Consider the following 22,504-nt stretch of genomic DNA (forward strand, 5'->3'; position numbering starts at 1 on the left):
AAGACAGACCCAGTGTCTAGAGGTGATTGGCGACGTTGCTCAGAAAGCTTTAACCTCCATTCCCTTGAACCTTTCCTTCTACCATTCAGATTTGTGCGTGATTCTTGCTTCCAAATGCTAACTTTTTTTTGTTTATGAAAGAATGTTCCACCTATGCTCTTTATCTGCTCTTCTGGCCTCCTCCTTCCTCTAAATACCACCTCTCTTGGACTAAAAATCTAGTTTACAACTTCCCACTTTCATTCAGCTTCACTAGTGCAAAATATTTGAAATGGTCAAAAGAAGAAATATGCAACATTTACGGACACTAATTTCAAGCTGCCAAACTTATTTTTATGCATTGAGCCGCCTGACTTTTTCTTTAACTCCCATCTTTCCTTGTTAATTTTCTTACAAATTCTGACATCAAATATTATTCTTAGTAGCGATCAGCTGTGATGATACCACATCTAGGCTACCATTGTCAGATACGGACTCTGTGGGTCCAAAAGACAAAGACTAGCATTTCACACTTTTTTCCATGATGCTCAATCATTCCTACAGTGAGATCTCTGTAGGTCAGTCCTGAAAACTGAGTACAACAACTGATTAAAATGAGCAGAGTACAAACAGTCCATCTGCAAGATAGTGTAGATAGTTTGGGGAATGCAAGATAAGACCAAAAAATACGTAGTAGAGCTCCAACTCCCTGAGTGATTTCAAATGGCTTAAAGTAAGCCACCTTGCCCGATAACACAGAACAGAAAGAATTCTTCCCCTGACTCTAGTAAACCTTTATTTTCTCTTATTTAAGTTTACCTAAAGCCAGACCTCTAGAAACCTTTCCCTCCAAAACCTAAGGCTCAGAATTGAAGAAAAATGATAATGTGGCTGCATGCAAGAGTTCTCTTACTTCAAGACTGGTACACCTGCATATTCCCTATCAAAAGAAAATTTGCCTTGGAAGTCTTCTGATTATGAATGTTGAAATTAACCAATTTTTGGTAGGCTAATCAAACTCTAACCTAAAATGCAAAATCCCATAAACTTGTGATTTTTTTCCAGGCAGATTTTTCAGTACATCTTGATCTACGACACTTGCCTTCCAATTGCTTGAGTTTTGGCAATGCTGTAGTTAAACAATATGGAGCAAGAAAAAAGACCCAGTATGACACTGGACTGTTGGATCAGCCCCATCTCGTCTGAGTGCAGAATTAATCAAATTACACTTACTGGCAGACTTGACAAGTGACATCAGACTGCAGTCCACCTGTGAAGATTTGGTCTATGATGCAGTTACAGTGGTTGGGGTTGTTGGCCTTCTTCCCATTATCGTCACCTGCAGGAAAGAAAAAATGAAATCTTTGTAATACATTCTCACATGTGCCCCATCAGTTCATATGGGCAGTCTGGAATCTCATATTCACTGTATATTTAAGAAAACAAGGGATCAAGAATGTGCCTCTGGTAGAGTACAAAATACTGTGGAAAAAACTTTAAATGCAATTTTGTGTTTCAGCAGAGATGAGGCTTTAAGGTAATGTGGACATCCAGCCAATCTCAGTTCTACTCGGAGATAAGCCCACTCTTGCTTTGCAGAGAGATTCGTTTCGCTCTGTCAGGTACGAGGGTTGGTTCCAAAGCTAAAAGGTGCTGCCAAAGTGGCCAATGAAAACCACTAACAGGGCCATTGAGTGGCATATGTAGTTGAATAAACAGACGGCCTATGCTGTAGCAGCAGTGATTTCCACACAGGTATAGCACACAAGTGCGCTATTTTCTTACAAAAAGTCCTGTGGCACCTTACAGACTAACAGATGGATTGGAGCATAAGCTTTCGTGGGTGAATACCCACTTCGTCAGACGCACCCACGAAAGCTTATGCTCCAATACATCTGTTAGTCTGTAAGGTGCCACAGGACTCTCTGTTGCTTTTTACAGATCCAGACTAACATGGCTACCCCTCTGATATTTTCTTACATTAATTCAGACGACAGGTTATGCAGAGATGAAGATAATGGCTATTTTTAACCGTGCTTCCTTAATCAGCTTGCCAGAGCAAAAGACTAAAGTTGTGTTAAGGCTACATTAACCTACAGTCTGATGCCTATACCCCTATCCTTTCATCATAAACACTGTCCTTGTGTTCTGAAGTTTTCATCAGTAAGAAAATGAAAGATAGTCTAGCCTCCCAGAGAGCATTTACTACAAGGTAAAGTCATGTCTACTTCAAGCTTATTCATGGAGAGACTAAAGCTTCTCTGCTTTCCAGTAGGTGGAAGTGCATACCCACCTTCTAAGCATTGCTGCCAATAACGTATGCATTGGAGGTGACTGGGATCCTAATGGCATTAACTGAATGCAGCATTCATAAAGGTTTGGTCTAGCAATCACAATGCAGGTCTGATTACCAAGAACTCTAAAATACAAATCTCTGCTCTGATACACATTCTTTTTGCAGCTTTGGGCAATTCTTAGCCTCTGTGCCTCAGTTTCCTCATTACTAAAATTACTACATTTACTTTTCAACCTTACAAGGTTGTTGTGAGGATGAATCAAAGTCTGCGAAGTGCTTACTCCTGTATCTATAGTAGGGTTTTTGTGGTTGAAACAACACATACACATGGGTGGAACTAGTTCACAACAGCTTGTAACTATTTCGTAAAGTATGGAAAATTTTTCCAAAATCCTATCATAACAGAGGTTGCTAGCACAACTAGAATTAGGTTTTTGTCAGGTTTCATAGTATCTATCCAGTTAAAAAAAGAAGTGCAAACACTAAAAATTGGTTTAAACTATATTTTAGTTTCGGAAATGAAATACACCTCTACCCCGATATAACGCGACCCGATATAACACGAATTCAGATACAACGCAGTAAAGCGGCGCTCCGGGGGGCGGGCCTGTGCACTCCAGTGGATCACAGCAAGTTTGACAATGTGTTTTCACCTATAACGCGGTAAGATTTTTTGGCTCCTGAGGACAGCGTTATATTGGGGTAGAGGTGTACTAAGGAGGCCTAGCACTCAATCAACAGAGCTCCTTAAAAAAAAAAAAAAGAAAAAAAGGGGTGTGTGTGGAGGGGATTTTCAATCACCAGGACAAAAGAGCAAACTAAAAGCACACAAAAGCAGAAAAAAATAGAGTTACATTTCAGGTACTTTAATTTGGCTTTGACTGTTTACAATAATCTAACAGCAACAGATTTTAAAACTGAAATTATGGAAAATTGTTGAAAATATGAATTGATTGACTGACAAAAGTTCCAACCTGTGCTAATGTGGAATAAATGAGATAAGACCATAAGAATGGCCATACCGGGGTCATACCAAAGGTCCGTCTAGCCCAGTATCCTGTCTTCCGACAGTGGCCAATGTCAGGTGCCCAAGAGGAAATGAACAGAACAGGTAATCATCAAGTGATCCATCCCTGCCCATCCTGGTTAATAGATGAGAATTACTTAGCCACACTGGGTCTTTTAGGTCAATTATATTCTACATGGCTCAGAGAAGTTCTCAGAGATTCTGCAGCTTCTTGCCTTACAGGTACTTCTGGTCACTAAAACATACTCAGGAATCGTTTGCAAGAAAGAGAAACAAATGGCTTAAGTAAATAACATTTAAAAAAAAAGTTAGAATACTGTATATACATTTCAAGTAGATTTACAGTCTAGTTTTAGAACAAAGTGCTCTTGGCTGAAAGTTGCTTCAGCCCCTACCTTGGGAATTTTATGATTAGAGTTTCAACATGTGGATTTCCAAAATATAGGTTTCAGTTAATGTATCCTGAACCTAGAACCTTCAGGATTTTTAAAAGGTTTAAATTATGCTCAAAGGTCAAATCAACCTAATGAATTCTTAAAGAATATAAAACCTTGCTGTTCACCTTTATAAAAGACCATTTATAATTTGTAACACTACACATGGATTTTAATAATGATTTAAGGTATTTTAATCTTCATTTTTAAATCTGCATTTCAATTCCCCTTTAAAGACACTGTAGAGATAGTTACGTCACTATAATCCCACCATCTGAAATTGATTTCCCCCCCTTTTCTTGTTTTGGAGTGGGCAGAAGCAGAGAAACAGGCTCTACAGATTTTCATTGGCCCTCAGGTAATGTCCCTGCTGCATACTTTAATAGACAGCCATTGCTGCCCACAGGAGAATAAGAATACTCCCTTTTCAATTACACAAGTCAATTAGGCTCAGTGATGAGGGGGTCTCAAAAGAGTATCTTGCAAGCTTGTTCACAGCTAAACAGAAGGGGCATTACCACTCACATCATTTCCCATGACATCTGGTTGGAAAGAAGGAAAAAAATAATACTGCCACCTCCTTGCACTTGTCAATATATATCTATATCTATCTATAATAAAGGAACTGAGAAGAGGCAGGGAGAGGAAACATATTATGCATCTGAATACTAGCAGCTGCAACTGATTGTGCTGTTGTAGTTAAGGTTGTATTCAGCATATTTATCATATCATGCGGTTAATTCTACATTCACAGGTTTATACAATAGCCATAACAAATCACACCATGTACAACAGTAATTTCTTATAAAAGAAATCAGCCAAAGTAGGTAAGAGGTTTTTTTTATTTAAAAAAAACAAAACAAAACACCACACCCCACAATTGCTTGAATATATGCATATACAAATTGCTCTGATTAAATCATAAAGGTGTGTCCCCTCCCCCCTCCCATTGTTAAACAGCTTGGATTTAGATTAAATGTAAACATTCTATAATCAGTCTAATAGTGTAATCATTTCCTTAATTTGGAAAACTGAAAGAGTGGCTACAGTTCACAAGTAGTAGTTCCTTTAACTATATTAGATGTTCCTTCATATGCATACTAGATACTTTTATAGAAAGGCCATAAAATAATCATCAGCAAACATTATAGTAGTATTTGCATGTTCATTTCTCCAGAGTCTGACACTTCTTTAAAGGTATCACATTGCTTTGTCTTATATCCGTAGTTTTTTATTTTTAACTAAAAAGGGGACACATCAGAAATTAATTCCACCATCTTAACTTTGGAGACGTGCTATGAACACACGCTTGTTCCATACCTCTGTTGAAAAGTTCCATTCTCACAAGCAGGCAGTACTTACTGAAATTTATAAGAAACTTAGAAGACTAGAAGTTTTGCAGATTTCTCTCCCTTACCTGCTCACAAGAACTGGGCAGAGTCAGGCAGAATGCGTGACAGTACAGTGCAATGTGCACACCCCTGATCCCCAAACCCAGAATTCTGGATTTGCTGTATGTCACTTAGAATCCAAACTTCTCAGCTATGTGGCAAACCTTGTCAGGGGGGTAGGTGCTGACAGGTTCTTCAGAATCAGGAGAAAATATGTATAACGTTAGGCTCAACATCAGACCTGTCCATTTTGACAATGACCCTTTAAAATTACTGGGCTGTAAAAGCTAGCGTCTAAACAGTAATGTTATTTGAATTTAATTTTTGTATGCAGTATTCTACTGCATTTTGAAAATGCAACTACTGTAATGGACCAGCTTTTGTTCATAGTTCAATCTGCTCAGTTTGTTATATGCCATACTACAGCTCAGTATGTTTTCCTTTTTAGTGACTCAGGCATGCATCTGCTACTACCAATTTGTGCCTGTGCTACACTTTGCTGCTTGGTTGGGGGTGTCCTTGCAACAAGAAATGTCAGTCAGTGGGGGCTTTCATCTTTAACGGGGACCTCCATAGGCCTGAATTTCAACCTTTAACTGTGGTCTTGCACATAAGGGCTGGCCCACATATGGAGCTATTCCAGTATAACTGTTCTACTGTTCCAGCATAACACCACATGTGGACTCTTATCCTAGGTTTAGCAAATCCACACATGGAGTTATTCCAGACTAACTACTGTGCTTTAAATTCACACCCTACCTTAATGTGAAGGAACTTTCAAGTGCAGCCAAGACCTAAAGAAGAAAGAGAAACTAACTAGGTACAAATTATCCTAAGTTCTGCTATACCATTTCTGGGATACATACTAGGTGGAAACAAAAAATGTTCAGATGTCATCAGCTCCATTTTTCAGGGGAGCTTGTAGGATGGGAGCTCTTAGGTGGATTTCTTTCAAAGAAGGGGTCATTGAGATTAGTCTGATGTCACCTTAAAGCTAATTTTACAAATTTTCAGGCAGGGCAGCATTATACATTTGTACTTTTCTCTAATACAAGTTTAGAGATTTGCAAATCCCAGAGAATCCCACATCAAATACTGGGTTAAGCTGTGAACAATGCCTTTACATCTGGGCTACTGCATAACTGTATAAAAACGTATGCAATAGAGGTCAGGGAACTGTTCTACACATTTTCTGTACCTTCTTCAGCTCAGCTCAAGACTTTAAAGTCTGCAGATTAATTTGTCATACATGGTTATTTAGAGGTCCAAGTCTGAAATTTATGGTCTTAAGATACATGCCAATGGACTGCCTCATGTCCAGTTTACTCCTCAGGCAAAGTGCAAGATGGGAAAACAGAGCAAGATCTCACTGCCTGCCCAAGGCAGTCTGAGCTTTAAACCCACTTTGTCTTGTTGAGAGGATAAGATCCAATAAAGAACAAAGCCTGAATCTCAACAGCGAACAAGGTGGTGGAAGTGGCCCTCAGCTACAGCATCTGCAAGTGCCCAGATACGATGCCGCCATAATAACGTAACCATTAAAATTACCCTGGCTAGTGACGCCGATACAAAGAACATTGCCATTTATTAACCTGCATGATCTGGCTGAAAATGCTTAAGAGCCCAAATAAGGGTTTTTTAAAGCTAGAGGCAGAAGACAGCAATGCACCATTCAGACTTCAGGTAAGGGTCAGGTGCCACCATGAAGCTACTGGATTACCTATTTTCAAGGACAGAGCAGTATGCGTTTTGAGAAGAGGAAAGGAAGAGTAGTAATCAACAATTCACCAGTTTTGTCTCCCCAAAGACTCTCTTTTTTGCTAATCAATCTTTTCGGCTGGTGAGAGCTCAGTCTAGCTCCCTTTGCAACATGTCAATGCTGCTTTTTGGATTGGCCCATTGGAAAGGAATGGTGTACAAGACACAGGTGCTACACAAGCAGGCCTGATTCTCAGTTACTCTAAGTTACTTTTATGCTACCCTAGCAGCAGAAAGGGGCTTTAAAGTGGGGAAAAAACAGACCCCTGAGAATACCCATGCTTAGAGGCCTTTCCTGACCAATGTAGAGCTGGCATAAAGGCTCTCTACCAGCCCTGCTCCCTGGCATGGATGGTGAATCAGGAGCATGGCTGGAGTGCACTGGTGTACGATTATTCCGTGTTTCCCAGGGCATTAGGGGACAATGGGAAACAGAGCATAAATTAAACCAGCTTCAGAGTTTCTCTGACTTACGTCAGGGGTCAGGCAGGCTCCTGCATGGCCTGAGAATACATAGCTTTTAGCCACACTTCCATGATCCCCCTTTCCACTTGAAGTGAAGAAAAGGAGTAACTCAAAATTAGTGCCTCTCTCTCCAGCTTGGGGCCCAAACAAATCCACGCCACTCAACATACTATTTTCCTGAAGACCGTCAGGCCGGCCTAGATATGGACCTTTAGCTTCTTAGGTGTATACTGGGTCTGAAACAGTGCTGTAACGTTTAATTTTTACTTCCTCTAAATATTGGTGGCCTACATTTTACTATTTAAGCGCGAAATGGAGTGTGCACAGAAGATACTCCAAACCTCCCTCTGTTCTCAGGGTGAAGTGGACAGTGCTCTAAGAAGCTGGGGAGAGAGTATGGGGAAGAGATAAAAGATTAATCTACACCAAATAGCTTCACTATCCCTCACTATAGTAGTTGAGCAATTATGCAGTTTTCGGCATCAAGGCACCATGAAATTTGGGGGATTCCAAATTGATGGTCAGTAGTGACAGAGCGCTGCCCAGCAGCAGGGGCCCTGAACAAAGAAGTAGTGTTTGTGACTCCACACTCAAAATATTTTGATGGTAATATTTGAGGTAGATTGCTACGGAACTGCAAGCCTCAAAAGCTCTGTCTATCCAATCTGAATTTACACTACTGGCACAGGAGGAATATCTGACTAGTGTAGCATTAGTTTGCATAATCTCACTAGCAGCAGTATCTTATGAGTACATAAATATATGTAACAGGACGGTTTTCACATTATATAGCCAAACAACCCATTTCCTCCTGAAACAGTTTAAAGGGTGTCCATACTAGCCTCCTGGTTTGTGCAGGAATCAAACAGTTCAATAACTATCTGACTGTACCATTTACCTCGCAACGACGCAGTCTGCAAACCTACATCATCCCCTAAGGATGCCTCCGTTTCTTCAGAAATTGAGCTTTAGAAACATAGATGTCATGGTCCTGGCATCTACACTTCACCATTTACAGTATTATAATACAGTTTGATTTACCTGCATGGATGTAACCAAACCTTGGTGTACCTGTTGCACAGCACTGATCTAAAGCTAGCATTGGACAACATGGTAAACTATACAGTATAGCTGGAACCTTACTGACAGCTTGAAAAAGCTCAAGAGAGATGTGAAATACTCCCACATTCATCTGAATGAAATAGCTCTGAAGCCTAATGACAATTTGAATGTCCTCTATTGCCACTGAGTATTTTAACAGAGCTATGCAGCCACTGTACTTCACTGCTTGGTTGGAAAGGGAAAACTTTCTCCTAGGCCTGTGGTGTAAAACACCCTTGGCTTGAATAAATTTCTGGCAGAGTGGGTGGGTGGAGAAGAATAGAAAGCTTCTGTGATGGGCTGAATTGATCCAGAGGTTTTAGCAGTGGTGGGGGAATCTTGGGGAAGGCTCATTCTAGAGTTAGTTCCGTAAGGTTTATCACATAGGTACGTTCCCTAAAGTTACTACTTGACTCTCAGTTGACAAAATATTTTCAGAAACTTGAAGTTTAATATTAAAAAGTTTATAGGGACCTTTGCTGGCAGCTGCAAGCTTTCTCATTACAGTTTCAGGGAGAAAGTTGCCATTCTCACTTAGACTTGTCAATAAAAGCCCAAGAAATATGAAGTGGCTCGTAGCTAACAGATGAAGACGCGTCAAGATTTGTAAGATCAATAATTCCAAGACTTTAAAAAGTCCAAAAGAAAAGTGTTCATGTTTACAGACTGCTTCTTCAGGATCAACAGAAAATGAGGCCAAAGTCCAGATAGAATCTATTACTTACATACACAGACACCCATTCCCTCTCTTTGGGAAGATACCTTGTCTATTATTAATCTGAACAAATACATTCATTGTAATTACCCAGTATATTAAAACTTGCATTCCATAATGTACAAGGGTATTTCAAAGATAAAAGCCAGACATCAAGACATCTCAGGGAAGCAGTGGTATTCTTCCCTCTGATAGTCCTCCTCTTGTAAACCTCAAAACTCATTTGAGGCGTTTTGTAAAAGTACTGTGTACGCCTACAGTGCTCTACAACTTCAAAAACAACAGCATCTAACATTTAAAGCAGCAGATTGTTTTAAGTGCAATAACACCTCGTATCTAAATCAAATGAGTGACAAGACAATAAATTTAGACTTATGGAGTATCAATTCCCTTTATGCACATCAAATAACTAGTTTAGCTAACTGTGGGTCAGTCAAACAAGGTTACATATACAGTATATTCTCTTCAGTTCATAGATTTTGTATCTTAAACCTTTCTTAAAATCTTGTTAGTTCATCTTTAAAAATGCGCTAATGAACACTTCAGCACTGAATGGATTTTGAGGTAAGGGTTCCATTCACTCTTCCATTCATAGTCTGTTAAAATGTTGTGTATCACGAATACAGTACTATAATATTTAAGCAAAACAGTCTTGGACACTTACTTTGCCTCCTTTTGTGTGTTTAGTCAGTACCTTATTGATGCATTGAATAAGAGTTTAAAATACCTCAAGTATAAATAGAATTTGGATGGCAATTTAAATTACAAGATACTGACTCACATAACCAATAAGAAAAGGGCAAGCTCGTGACTCAAACCAATATGTGCTCGCTCTCTCTCTAAATGTGGGTATTTTGGCAGGAGGAAAAGTCTGTTTGATAGATGTATATGAGAAACGCAAAAACACATTTAAAAAAGACTTGCTAAATAGGGAGAATACTGTGCTGGAAGACCGTTTACCCCACTTAAGAAGAGATCTCTAACTTTTTTTGATTCACTATTCCTTGTTCATTGACATGCCAGTACAAGCCTTACCTTTGCAGTGTCTGTGTAGCACATCTAATGCAGCAATGAGGAACTCGTGTGCATCCTGTTGCTCGTACCCTGCTAAATGCCGTGCATGCGTCCATACCAGGTGCAATAACCTATATGGAATGTGAGGAGATCGGTGCCCAGAGTAAAACTGCTCAAAGCAAAGAAAAGGACATGATTGTTAACATGATACACAGTCTCTGTGCACTGAGCCATAAAAGAAGTTAGTGACTGGAATTAGGCAACTGAAGTTGAATGAAACTTTAGTTTTGACAATCTCACACTGAAATGTTTAGGGTTGTGTTTTTTTTTTTTTTAATATATAAACAGATCCTCCAAGTAAGTGGTTTGAGAACAGAATACACTGGACACATTATTTAAGTTATAGGCACCTTTTATAGTTTTCATTCTTGCAGCTTCCTGTTTTTGTGGTCATTAGCCTGCATTATGAGTAATATCATACTGAGGACAAAAATGAGCAGTACTCAAATCTGCTTACTCTGGATAGCACGCTGGAATCTCTAAAAACGTATTTGCTCTAGATTGAAGACATACCCACACATGTAAGGAGTCAACAAGCATATCTGTACCTTCTAAACTTATGCAGAATTAGGAAAAACAACAACAGTAGAGGCCACTGGAAAAAATAAATCAATGTTTACTATTAACTACCCCTAGATACCAATGTATGGTAATTGCTGGCGAGTAGTGGCCACTACACACTAAGGTCTGTATATAAGGGGAAATTTACTGGAATATACATACCAGTATGTCATGTACTGCTGTCAAAGCAACATAAGCTAAACCAGAAAAGGGCATTTTTATTCCTGAGTAAGTGTGTCCACATGGGAAGTTACACCAGTATAACTATACTGCTATAGTTATAGCAGCATAGATTTGCTGGTAAATTTCCATACACAGATAATCTCTGTGTCAAGAGTTCCTCCTGTAAATATAAAAGTTCAATTCCAAATTTACTAACAGAAGTGACATTTCATTTCAAACAAGTGAAACATGTATCATTTGACCTCCCCTGACCTTTGAAGAAACGTGCCCTGCAAGACCATGCTAACTGTTGACAAGACCTCAATAAGTGACACTACTGTTTATGTTTCAGGTATATTTTCCAACAAAACTCTTCCATCACATAAAGAATATGCAGAGGATTTAAAAAAAAAAAAAAAAAGCAACATGGGTTATCTCACTACTGTGGGGAGAATTTTTTTTTTTTTTTTAATTATTATTTCTGGGTTTCTCTTTGCTCTTTTTCTGTGAGCTTTTTCACACCAGTAAAATTGCAAAAACTGTGCTGCAAAGCTGGCTAGAGGAATTGTACTGTCTCTTTTGGGGTTAGCTGTAGTTGAAACATAGTCTAGATTATTTTTTCACTAGTCCTCATTTCTGTATAAAGCTCTGCTGTCTTGTCAAATTTCTCTGCAAATAAAGTTCTCTTCTTCTATAAGCCCCTATCTTCTCAACAAGAAACTATATCACTGCAGCCCAACAATGCAAAAAAGCCTTCTATAAATAAAAGGATCAATAGGTAACTCTGATGCCAACAAGAATGACACCAGGAGACTGGAGCGGTAATTGAAATCTGCTGATGCAGCTACTGTTCAACATTATTCAGGAAACTGCAGCAATAAAACTTCTCTCTTCTGTCACTCCTGCAATTAGTCTCAGAGCTCTCTGGTCATTTTAACCAAGAGCACTCTCCATAATTACTCCACTGCAGACACTAGACCTGCCAGCAGATTTTACATTCTTTAGTGCTTCATTAGGATGAAAGGAATCTAAAAGAAACTATCAAATTATTGGCTATTACCATATGGAAACTGGAAACACACCCAATCATAGTACTGGTAAAAATATACAGTACAAAAGCGTCTCTCATACTATATTTAGTAATGCTCCCTATGCCTTTTACTTAGCAAATTTTTACTACTTACAGACAAGGATGCTGGAACAATTTGTATAGTGGGGGTGCTGAAAGCTATTGAACCAAAACTGTAAATCCTGTATATAATGGAAACCACTTCAAGCCAGGGTGACCAGATGTCCCGTTTTTAAAGGGACAGTCGTGTACTTAAGCCCTCCTACAGATGTCCTGACTTTTTCTTAAAAATGGGCAAATTGTCCCATATTTTCTGTTGTCCCGCCCCCAACAATATTGGTGGGTCCCGCTGCTGGCTGGATCCCTGCTCACCAGCCGCCCACCCACTAGCAGCGAGGGGGGCTCCAGTGGCTGACAATGGAGGTGGGCGTGCAAGGCTGGTGGCGGGGCAAAGATGCAGCGCATGGGGTTGGCCGCCGCCCCTGCTGGTCCGCTGCGTGCTGGCTCTCGGCCAGCAGGGCCCTGCCCCACGTCCCATTTCCGGCTGATGCCAGCTGTGCGCTGCGGTGGCTGGTGAATGCGAGCAGGCACCAGATGGTGGCCAGTTACGTGTCGCCTCTGCTGCCCACCCGTCGGCCCTTTACGTGCCCCCCCTCTCGCTTTCCTCTCCCTGCTTTGCCCCTTCACCCCCTTAGTCCCGCTGCTCCTCCATATCCCACCCGGTGGGGCATGTCCTGCCCCAGCGCTGTGCAAAGAACCAGCCCCTGGTTAAAGTACTCAGCTCATCAACAACCTGGCGGGCAGGCTCCTTCCTTCCCCTATGGCTGGGCTGGTGCCCCAGGAAAGCCCCAAACCCTCCAGCCCGGGCGCATGTGCCAAAGCCCCACACAGCGCTGGCATGGGGAAGCCTCTCCGCCCCTCAGCTAAGCTCTGGAGTGGTGGTCGGTGAGTGATTTCCAGACTGTTCCTGCCCCGAATCTGCAGGCTCCACAGCAGCCTGGGGAAGGGGCTTAGCACCCTCTTCACCCCCACCCCCCGCCTCGAGGAAGCACAGTGCTGCTCCATCCCCTAGGTACCCTCCTCTACTAAGCCACCTCTCTGGCTGAGTTCGTTGAAGCCCCTGCAGTCAGGTTCCCTGGGCCCTGGTGCACAACGCAACCTTAGGGCTTAACCCCTTCCTGCCTGCACTGTAGCCGGGGGCAGCTGGGTTATGTAGGTGGCCAACAGCAGCCTAGAGGTGTTAGCTGCCTTTCGGCACTGTGGGGGCAGGAAAGGACAGGCTGTTTCTAGCCACATGCCGGGGGGAGAGGAGGGAAGAAAAGAGCTCTGAAAAAACATAGGTCAGGTCATCCCCTCCCCATCTTCTCCTCCTCCCCTGTGCCTGGAAGCAGCTCCTGTCCCTTCCCTCCAGCACAGTGCCAAAAGGCTGCTGCTGGCCACATTCTGGTGTGAATCCTGGCAGAAATCTGGGGAGGGGGGGCATGCGATCCTGCATCCCCTCTCCCCCCCCCCCCCCGATGCGACCTGGGGAAGATGCAGCGCCAGGTACCAGGAGAGACAGGTCAATCACGGGGGCCCAGCCAGGCAGGGAGGGCTGGGTAGGCAAAGAGAAGTGTATGGGAGTGTGTTTGTGGGGGTAGGGGTGTGTGTGTCAAGAAGGTAAAGATAAGAAGATAAATAAAAAGACTCCAACTATGCAGTATTTCTTTTTAACAGGGACTCAGTCAACTTAATACTAATTTGAATGTTTGTACTGCATAGTGCTGATTGATTGCCGTTGAACTCGCCTGAATATGAGTAATTTTTACCAGGTGTCCATATTTCCCTGTGCCGAATATGGGTCACCCTACTTCAAGCCAGGGAGTGCGGCAGCACCCCTCGCACACCTAGTTCCAGCACGTATGCTTACAGAGTACCAACGTAAGTGCAATTCTATAGGCACATTACCTTCGTGAAATAGAAACAGATCAATCAATGCCAATATAGACCCTAGAAGGATCTGACTAATTGCATCTTCTACTGTGGTAAATATTTATTTTTCTAATTTTAGAGTGCGCTTACCAAAAAAATGTAGACGTATGTGACAAAATGTTGTCCCCATGTTAACTGAATCGTTCTCCAACCTACAAAGACCACTGTGTCCCGCTCCATGTTGAGAAATGGAAACATAGTTGTGCTTCTAAACCTTGAGCTCATTGGAATATAATTTGTATGCTTATATCTAAAGACTAAAAGAATCTCACTAAGGGAAAACTACTAAAAAATCTTTCATCAATAAATATTTAAGTGTTAGCATTACGGTATATTTAATCCTTGGTATTTTAAAGTTTTGTCATTACTGATTTTTAATTATAACTATGTAAAGTTCTCTAGTGCTTTAAGTATTTCAGGAGACTCTACTGCAAAGCAGAACATGGAAAAGGGACTTTGCTGCATACAAACATATGCAGTCATTTAGTTCTAGAGCTCAGACACTACAAAGAGTTAACAGAGCATACCAGGTACAAGGCATGCTTATAAGCACACCCTGATCTCTTCTGCGCTTTTGAAGGTGGCTAACAAAAATGCGTCTTTTTTGCCTCTTTGTGATGTATAGAATGGCCTAAAAGATGGTAAGTTTTTTCCAAAAACCTTCAAAAATCTGCCATTTATTCTCTTTGAAATATCAAGAATGTCAAGTCTGGTCTTCCTTAGTTTTATTGGCGAACTCTTTGGGGCTCTCAGAGATGTGTATTGTGGGCCTTCCACCAACCTCAACCCAAGGGGTAGTAGTGCAAAATCCTTAACAGAGACATCTATTTCTTCCAACTGTTTGCGGGCTGAAGTCTCCATTTTTAGATATGCCCTGCCCTAGTATTTTTACACTCATGGCTATCTCTAGCAGTAATGTATATGGGATTTTTAGATTTCATCATACATTTTACACAATTAGCACTCAGCAGTAATATACAGCAACCTCGACTCATTGGACAGAGCTAGAACAGGTAGACCCCACAGGCTATACCACTGCAGGGATGCTCTTCTCCCACCAAAAATGGGTGTGTGGAGGTGTTCCAGCTATGGGAATAAACAAAAGTACTTGGGCAATCTTGCATACATACCAAATTAACATTCTCTCTGCAAGTAAGGCCTGGTCTACACTGGGGGGGTGGAGGGGTGCCAATGTAAGATACGCAACTTCAGCTACGGGAATAGCGTAGCTGAAGTCAACGTATCTTATTTCGACTTACCCCATGGCACGGGATCGATGGCCGCAGCTCCCCCATCGACTCCGCTACTGCTGCTCGCCCTGGTGGAGTTCCGGAGTCAACGGGAGTGCGTTCGGAGATGGATATATCGCATCTAGATGAGACACGATGAATCGATCCCCGATAGATCGATCGCTACCCACCGATCCGGTGGGTAGTCTGGACGTACCCTAAGAGTTCTTATAGGCCTAACTCCTGTTTTGGACTCCATTCCAACTGGAAAAATTAAAAGCTTCATTTATGAATTATTTTTCAACTTAATAATCCTAAATAGACAGGAAGTCTACAGTGGAGGATGGGGGAAGAATATGTTTTGGCGTCTAATGCCAATATCTATCCTAGGTCCCTCAACACTCAGTAATGTTTCATGCAACTTGGAAGATCTCAATTTCACAAGCATGGATATAAATTCTATACCTGTTTTAGAAGCAATAATTTATTATGGTTTACTGCATGGGCACAAGTTCCGTGGAACTTTACTGTGTATGGAACTTTAAGGATACCATAGGATCGTGAGGCGTTTCTACTGTATATATCTACACAGATGCTTTGCTGAGCATATGGCATTAATTCCCATAATGTCTTCTTTCTACTTTTCTTTAACTCTTGACTTTATAAAAACATCGCCTAGACTCTCAAATAGAGGACAATACTGTATGTGCCCAGTAAAGCCCCAGTCTGTGATGTTTGGCATAAAGGCCTTAAGATACTTTTTCTTCCCTTTGTGGAGGTTTCAGCCAGAATTTATTTAGTTTTATTTTCTACACAAACCATTTCAACACAGCCTAACATCTTAGACATTAAAGTAATAAATCTTCTCATTCTCCTCTTTTTCCTGTGTGTTTCTAGTTCTAAACTCTCTCTACCTAGTTGTACTGTATTCTTTTGCAGACTCGCAGGGGTGGGTAATGACAGGAAAAGAGAAGGCTTTGTTCTTTACATTGTGTGAGTGCATGCACCACAACCTGCAATATCCCCAGGTGTTCCCGCTATTCCAGTCACATAATAGATGGTTGAGACACCCTGCTAATCATGCCATATTGCAAGGTCATTCTGTAAAGTGAATAAATATCCTCTAGGGACTAGACCATCACTGAACTCATTTTCATTGGTAAACCAAAAGTAAACACAAGTGAAAAGCTAGTACATGAATTCATTAAGCCAACTAGCTCAATGAACAGATTCTATATGTTTTTATTTTTGATTTTTTTTTAAATCCAGTTTCAACTATATTGGCCATTCCCAAATCCTTTTTATTCTCCCTGCTATGCAGTACAACTGGTTTCATTACATTATTATTTCACTGAGAGGTAAACTGCATGAGCTAAAATGTTAATAGATGCAATTATACATTTTAAAAACAAACACCAGAAATTTGATGTGGAAATATTTGCAAAGCTGCGCCTAGTGAATTTATAGGGAAATAACTATTCCCTTGATGTAAGCAGTGACAAACAGCTGACACCTTCATTGCTCACCATCAATCTATTTCAACCAGAAGGAACTTGTCACTTCCAAACATGCAAATGCAGTGGACATTTATCATGGAAAAACCACTGGTACAACCTACACAACTGATCCTAAACTGGAGAGCAGGACAACATTATTTCTTTAGGGATCACAATGGGCAAAATTCACTCTGATTTTTAGATGGCAGATCTCACTTTTTTGAGTTTTCTAAGCTGAATTTATTTGCATGCTCTCACTGGAGTCTCCAGCATTCCATTTGGATAAGATCACGCCTTCAGGAAAAGGGGGGTGGAGGAGCGATAAAATTAACCCTTGCCCTGATTATCTGACATTTAATAAGATGGCTTGAGACAACAACATCAATTAACCCCTGAGGGAAAGCCAGGTAAAAACCAGATCACACTGAAAACCAGAGATAGAATTTGAACTGCAGTTGCCCTGGTAATTAAATTACAAAAGATTCCTTCATAAGAGTCACACCGCTGAATCTCTATTGGTTAGCCCTCCCTGATCACTGGAAATGCAACAAGAGGGCTCCTTTCTGTATAAATGCATGTGTGTTTTTAGCGAGGGGACTGGAGAGAAGCTGTTCAGTGCTTAATTTATAAGACATTAGATGGAAATGTGGGTGTGCAAAAATTCAAAATGCTCCCACAGGGAAAAAGGGGCTTCTAATAAAAATGCTGAGAGATTTATCAAATGTAGCCAATAATATAATATTTACTATTTACAGACAGGAGAAAATATTCTGGAGTTGGGTAATCAATAGCACAGTTTTGCTTCTGAGGGACTGGGTGTCAAATTTTTACTTCTACATGCTTGTGTGGTAATTCTCTCTCCCATATCACTTACAGTATCCCTCCCCAACATTAGACTCTTACAATAATCTAAATACCTCAATAGGAGGTACGAAGATGGACACAGATCATTGCAGTCCTGTCTCTACAATCTGGTATTTTAAACAGCTGCAATTCTATACTCATTCATGGTATCAGCAGCCTCACAATATGAATTACACAAGAATCTGTGAAAACATAGGTATGGATTTTGATTTGAGGAAAATGTAGACGGAGATTTTCAAAACTGCCTGTGGAATTTAGAAGCGTAATCCACACGGAAATTGATGCAAGTTGTGCATTTAAATCCTCTTCAGGACTGGGACAGTTTTTTGGTTCCGGGTTTGTACGATGCCTAGCACAATGGGGTCCAGCTCCATGAATGGAGCTCCTATACACGACACCAAACCAAAGAATAAATCACCATCCCCAGCTCCCCAGGCAGCTTTTCCAATCTCACCCCCAATTCATGACATGGTAGTCATGTCCCCCTCTCCCATCCACCCCTTTTTAAAAGGACGGTAGTGCTAACAGACCACCAAAATTATTACAAGCCAATGGGATGACATAATGTTTATATCAATCTGAGGAAGGCACATCAAGATGACGGTAGATGGTATTAGTACCTATATACTTGGCTTTTTACAAATCAAATCAGATTTGCAAATTGATAGCCAACAGAAATCGGTATTTACACTCAGTGCCTGGAATACCTACCTATGCAGAGTGGTATCCCCTTACCCTTGCTATTCTGATTTACCACATCTAGTATGAATAATCCTCTAGCTGCTACCTACAGTAGCACATTTTCCTTCCCTTCCTTCCCTCCCACCTCTAGTCCAACATCCTCAGTAGTAAATAGGAAATGAGCCCACATACAGGAAGTTTAATATGTAATTAGTTAATGTTTGTAACGCATTTTGAAAGCGTAAATTGCTATATATAAATGTTAAGCACTATCTCAGAAACCAACAACGCCCTAGTAGAACACTTAAAAAAGGACTTCACTTCCCCACACAAGATTGACTGATCTACAACAAACAGGAGAGTTATCTTTGGCGAACTGAAACCTACTGAATAGCAGTAAATAGATTTTAGGTGGGCCTGGACTTCTATGCCATGAAATATAAACATACAGGCGAGTCTCATCTTACGCTAGGGTTACGTTCCGCTGTCAGTGCATAAAGCGAAAATTGCGTATAGTCAAAATTACATTGAGTGTAATGGTGGGCGGAATCGCCCGCACTACAGGTAGAGTATTTAAATTGTTATTTTTCTCGGGTTTTGTTTTTTGTTTTTGCCAACCGCGCAAAGCTGAATTTGCGCATGTTAAATGCGCGTAAGATGAGACTCGCCTGTATACTAAAATACACTCTGAATACAGATATTATTTCGAAGCAACATTCACTTACCTTGTAACAGCATAAACTACGGTTTACACCAAGGAAAGAAAAGTTCTGAGCATTTCTTTTGCTTACCATGAAGGCAGGTCTCTCACGAAGGGGGAAAAGGCACAGGGCAGATGAAGAAAGTTCATCTTAAAACCTAAAATCAAAGTCGCCTACAATCCTGTCATGTGGCCTTATATTTCTGAGTCAGAAATAAGACTGCAAAAGTACCTTCAACACAGTGACTCACAAAAGTAAATATCTTTCAATGCCTATCATGCAGCAAAAGCCTACTGAGAGGAGGTGGAAACTTCAGAAAGGTATATTGCAGGGGTTGGCAGCCTTTCAGAAGTGGTGTGCCGAGTCTTCATTTATTCACTCTAATGTAAGTTTTCGCGTGCCAGTCATACATTTTAATGTTTTTAGAAGGTCTCTTTCTATAAGTCTATAATATATAACTAAACTATTGTTGCATGTAAAGTAAATAAGGTTTATAAAATGTTTAAGAAGCTTCACTTAAAATTAAATTAAAATGCAGAGTCCCCCCGGACCGGTGGCCAGGTCCCGGGCAGTGTGAGTGCCACTGAAAATCAGCTCGCGTGCCGCCTTCGGCACGCGTGCCATAGGTTGCCTACCCCGGTATACTGCAAAGCCAGGCATTTTGTTGAACAAAGGGAAAGAGTATATGTACAAACAGGCAATGGCCTTTGTTTTTGGCGGTGGGTGCTCCTCTTCTCCCCCCTTCCCCCTGCCCATGTGCAAGCAGTGGGAGGGGTCTCAGGGGGAAGAGGCTGGATGGGGCGGGGCCTCTGGGGGAGGAGGCTGAGCAGGGGTGGGGCCCACAACAGATTAATCCGGCCCTGTGGGTGCTGAACACTCCCTATTTTTTTTTTTTCGGTGGGTGCTTAAACCCTGGAGCACCCATGGAGTTGGCACCTATTCATGTGTACATACTGTACCAACATGCTTCCAATTATCCTCCTGCAATTAGCGTGTTTTGGTATAGAAGAGGCTAGCAAATGTTTTTAAAGGAAAGAATACAGAGAATTAAGATCCTTACAGTATTTACACTAACTAAAGTAACCCAGTGCCTTAAGCTACAATGGTACATACTCTAGTTTCGCTCACTCTTCTCTCCACCACTAGAGCCTGTTAGATTCCTCAGTTAGACCTTGGACCTTATTTATAAGATGCACTCACTTAGCTTTAACAGTGCCCTTACAATGTTTCAGACTCGGTCCTTACTCAGACAACTCCCAATGACTTCAGTGGCTGCTTTGCCTGAATAAGGACCACAGGATTGGATTCAACTATTCTTTGACGACAAATTCACATTCCCTTTTTATCACTTTATTTTGCCATCTGATAATGTAAATGAAATGTATTTATGATGCCTCTCTGCATCAGAAGAGTTGTGGAAAGTTACAGGATGATGCTGTAGTGGGGAATGGCACTCACCTCCTGAAAAAGTGTAGACATTTCACAGACCAGACATGAGCTGGGGCTTTGCATTTCACATTTGTGCCTGTCGGAGAGGAAGAAATCTCGCAGTAGTGGAGTGTGGGTAAGTGCCTGGACAATACAGTTCATAAAACATGTGTTCCCAAGATTGATTAGCCCTCGTAGACCTATAAAGAGAGAAAGGGAAGGGGAAGTACAAGTACTGCTGAGTTAAAAACAAAACTGAACTGAGCATTTCAGTCATTTGCATCTTTTGATATTCAAAATGCTGCCCCCCAACGTCTTAGAAGATTTTATATCCTGTAAGAATTTATGACCAATTCAGCCACCAGTAAAGTAGAAAGTGCTACAAGTTTACAACTTTTTTTTTGCAATGCGGGTTTTGTGGGGCTAGGGAGGAACCCCAAAAACAACACCCCCCCAACAAAAAACTGAATTGCCACTTGTGTTATTGATCAAAGAAGCTAATGGTTAAAGAGTATGGTAACAGGCATGCTCCAGACACCTAGAAAGACACATTTTGTCAACATGCCATAATGTTGATCAACTGAAGCAAATAAAAATATTCACAGCTTATCACAAAAGATTTTCTTAATGTAGGGCACTAGGCCAAAAGATGCTTCTGTAATTTTATTATGTACCATTTTATCTTGCAATAACAATTTTCTTGTCTGAAACACATCGTAGATCACGAGAAGGGGGTTGTTTTTCCTACTCTGCTGTGCAGATGAGGAGATGGTAATGATGGTGGCAGACTGTACCCAGGCCATGAGGCCGGTTTATAACAGTGCTGATTTTACAGAGGTTGGCTGTCTGAACACAGCACCTTTAAATTAAGTAAAAGATTCTAAGGATGTTGCTACCTAGCTCAGCTCAAATAAAAAACAAGCGAACATTAATTAACAGCACAGAGATCTGGGTTCAACCCCACAGAAGCCAAATGCAGGTATGCCCTATAATGCCCAGAGATAATATCTTGTGCGGGAAAGCCAAGATGCTTCAAGAAAACCCCTTTGTTGCACACCACGAAGTGGCCACAAATGGGGAACGCTTTGCAGTTGTTTGCAAAGCTCATTTGAGAAGAAAATCATACTCAGCTCCTTGTGTTTGTCCCCAAGATTCTGACACAACCACCTCTATGAAGTAGCTGTGAGCCAGAAAGAAAAGCATCATGAGGACGAACATGATTATTTTAAATATACAACGATCCTCAAAGACACTCCCACAAAACAAGAGAAAATGCACTGGTAGATTCCTTCACACTTCTGATATTAGTGACAGGTAAAATGAACGCATTTCCTCTTGTGCAATACAAATGGAGCTGTTGGAGGCACTGCAAACCCGAGAAGAAATGATCTGCCAGAACTGGAGAATTTTCCTGCCATTCCATGAAAAGACACCAGGTGGCAATGCGGAGGTGATTAAAAATGCTGCAGTTCTCTTGCAATACACCAGATAGTGCTCAAAAAGCCTTTTAGCTTCCTTCACCAGGAGGGGCGTGTGGTCCCGTTGCTAGGTTACCGTAGACATTACTGTGTTGAATTGCATATTGAATTTAGGTGATGGATACACAGCTCTCCTAAATCATCCCTCCAGCATGCAATATGACACTGCCCTGCCCCTCCAACATCTTGTTGCTTCTGTTTATTCTGTAGTGCAGCGCATAAAGTTTTCCATTTACATGACAGTAATTTCTGTTGGGCAGGAAGCACACTGTAATCATTTGTTTTATTATCACGCTGGGAGGCAGAGCAGCTGAATGAGCCACATTAGCAACTTGTTAAATAGTTAATTTGTCGTAGCACACTGAAGTATAGTATGATGCTGCAGACGGCTTAACAATCCTCTGACTAGCTCACCCGTCTCTGTGCATCATGTCGAGATACAGAGATATTCATGCTGGGGTAAAAGTCATTGTCTTTGATCAACAGTGCTTTCTTAGCCCCTCCTGTTATCACTAGATTAGAACTAACTATATTTGCTGTGCAATGACTGAGGCCTTGGGAAATCCCTGGCAGGGGATATTTAGCACTTGTCTGTCTGAGCAGCAGTGCTTGTCTAAGCATGAG

The 22,504-nt window shown here is 41.2% G+C and overlaps 1 protein-coding gene across 2 annotated transcripts in view; it reads right to left on the bottom strand.

Annotated features, from left to right (window-relative positions):
• Positions 1-22,504, bottom strand: part of USP22 (ubiquitin specific peptidase 22) — a 193,723-nt gene that overhangs the window by 19,940 nt on the left and 151,279 nt on the right. For both annotated transcript variants that reach the window (XM_034784873.1, XM_034784872.1), the window contains 3 exons: positions 20,433-20,602; positions 10,202-10,349; positions 1,213-1,318 (listed from right to left, as the gene is read on the bottom strand). In XM_034784873.1, coding sequence (XP_034640764.1) covers positions 1,213-1,318; positions 10,202-10,349; positions 20,433-20,602 — 424 coding nt within the window. The remainder of the gene's footprint in view (positions 1-1,212; positions 1,319-10,201; positions 10,350-20,432; positions 20,603-22,504) is intronic.

The sequence above is a fragment of the Trachemys scripta genome, chromosome 10 (assembly GCF_013100865.1).
Source record: "Trachemys scripta elegans isolate TJP31775 chromosome 10, CAS_Tse_1.0, whole genome shotgun sequence".
NCBI lineage: Eukaryota > Metazoa > Chordata > Testudines > Emydidae > Trachemys > Trachemys scripta.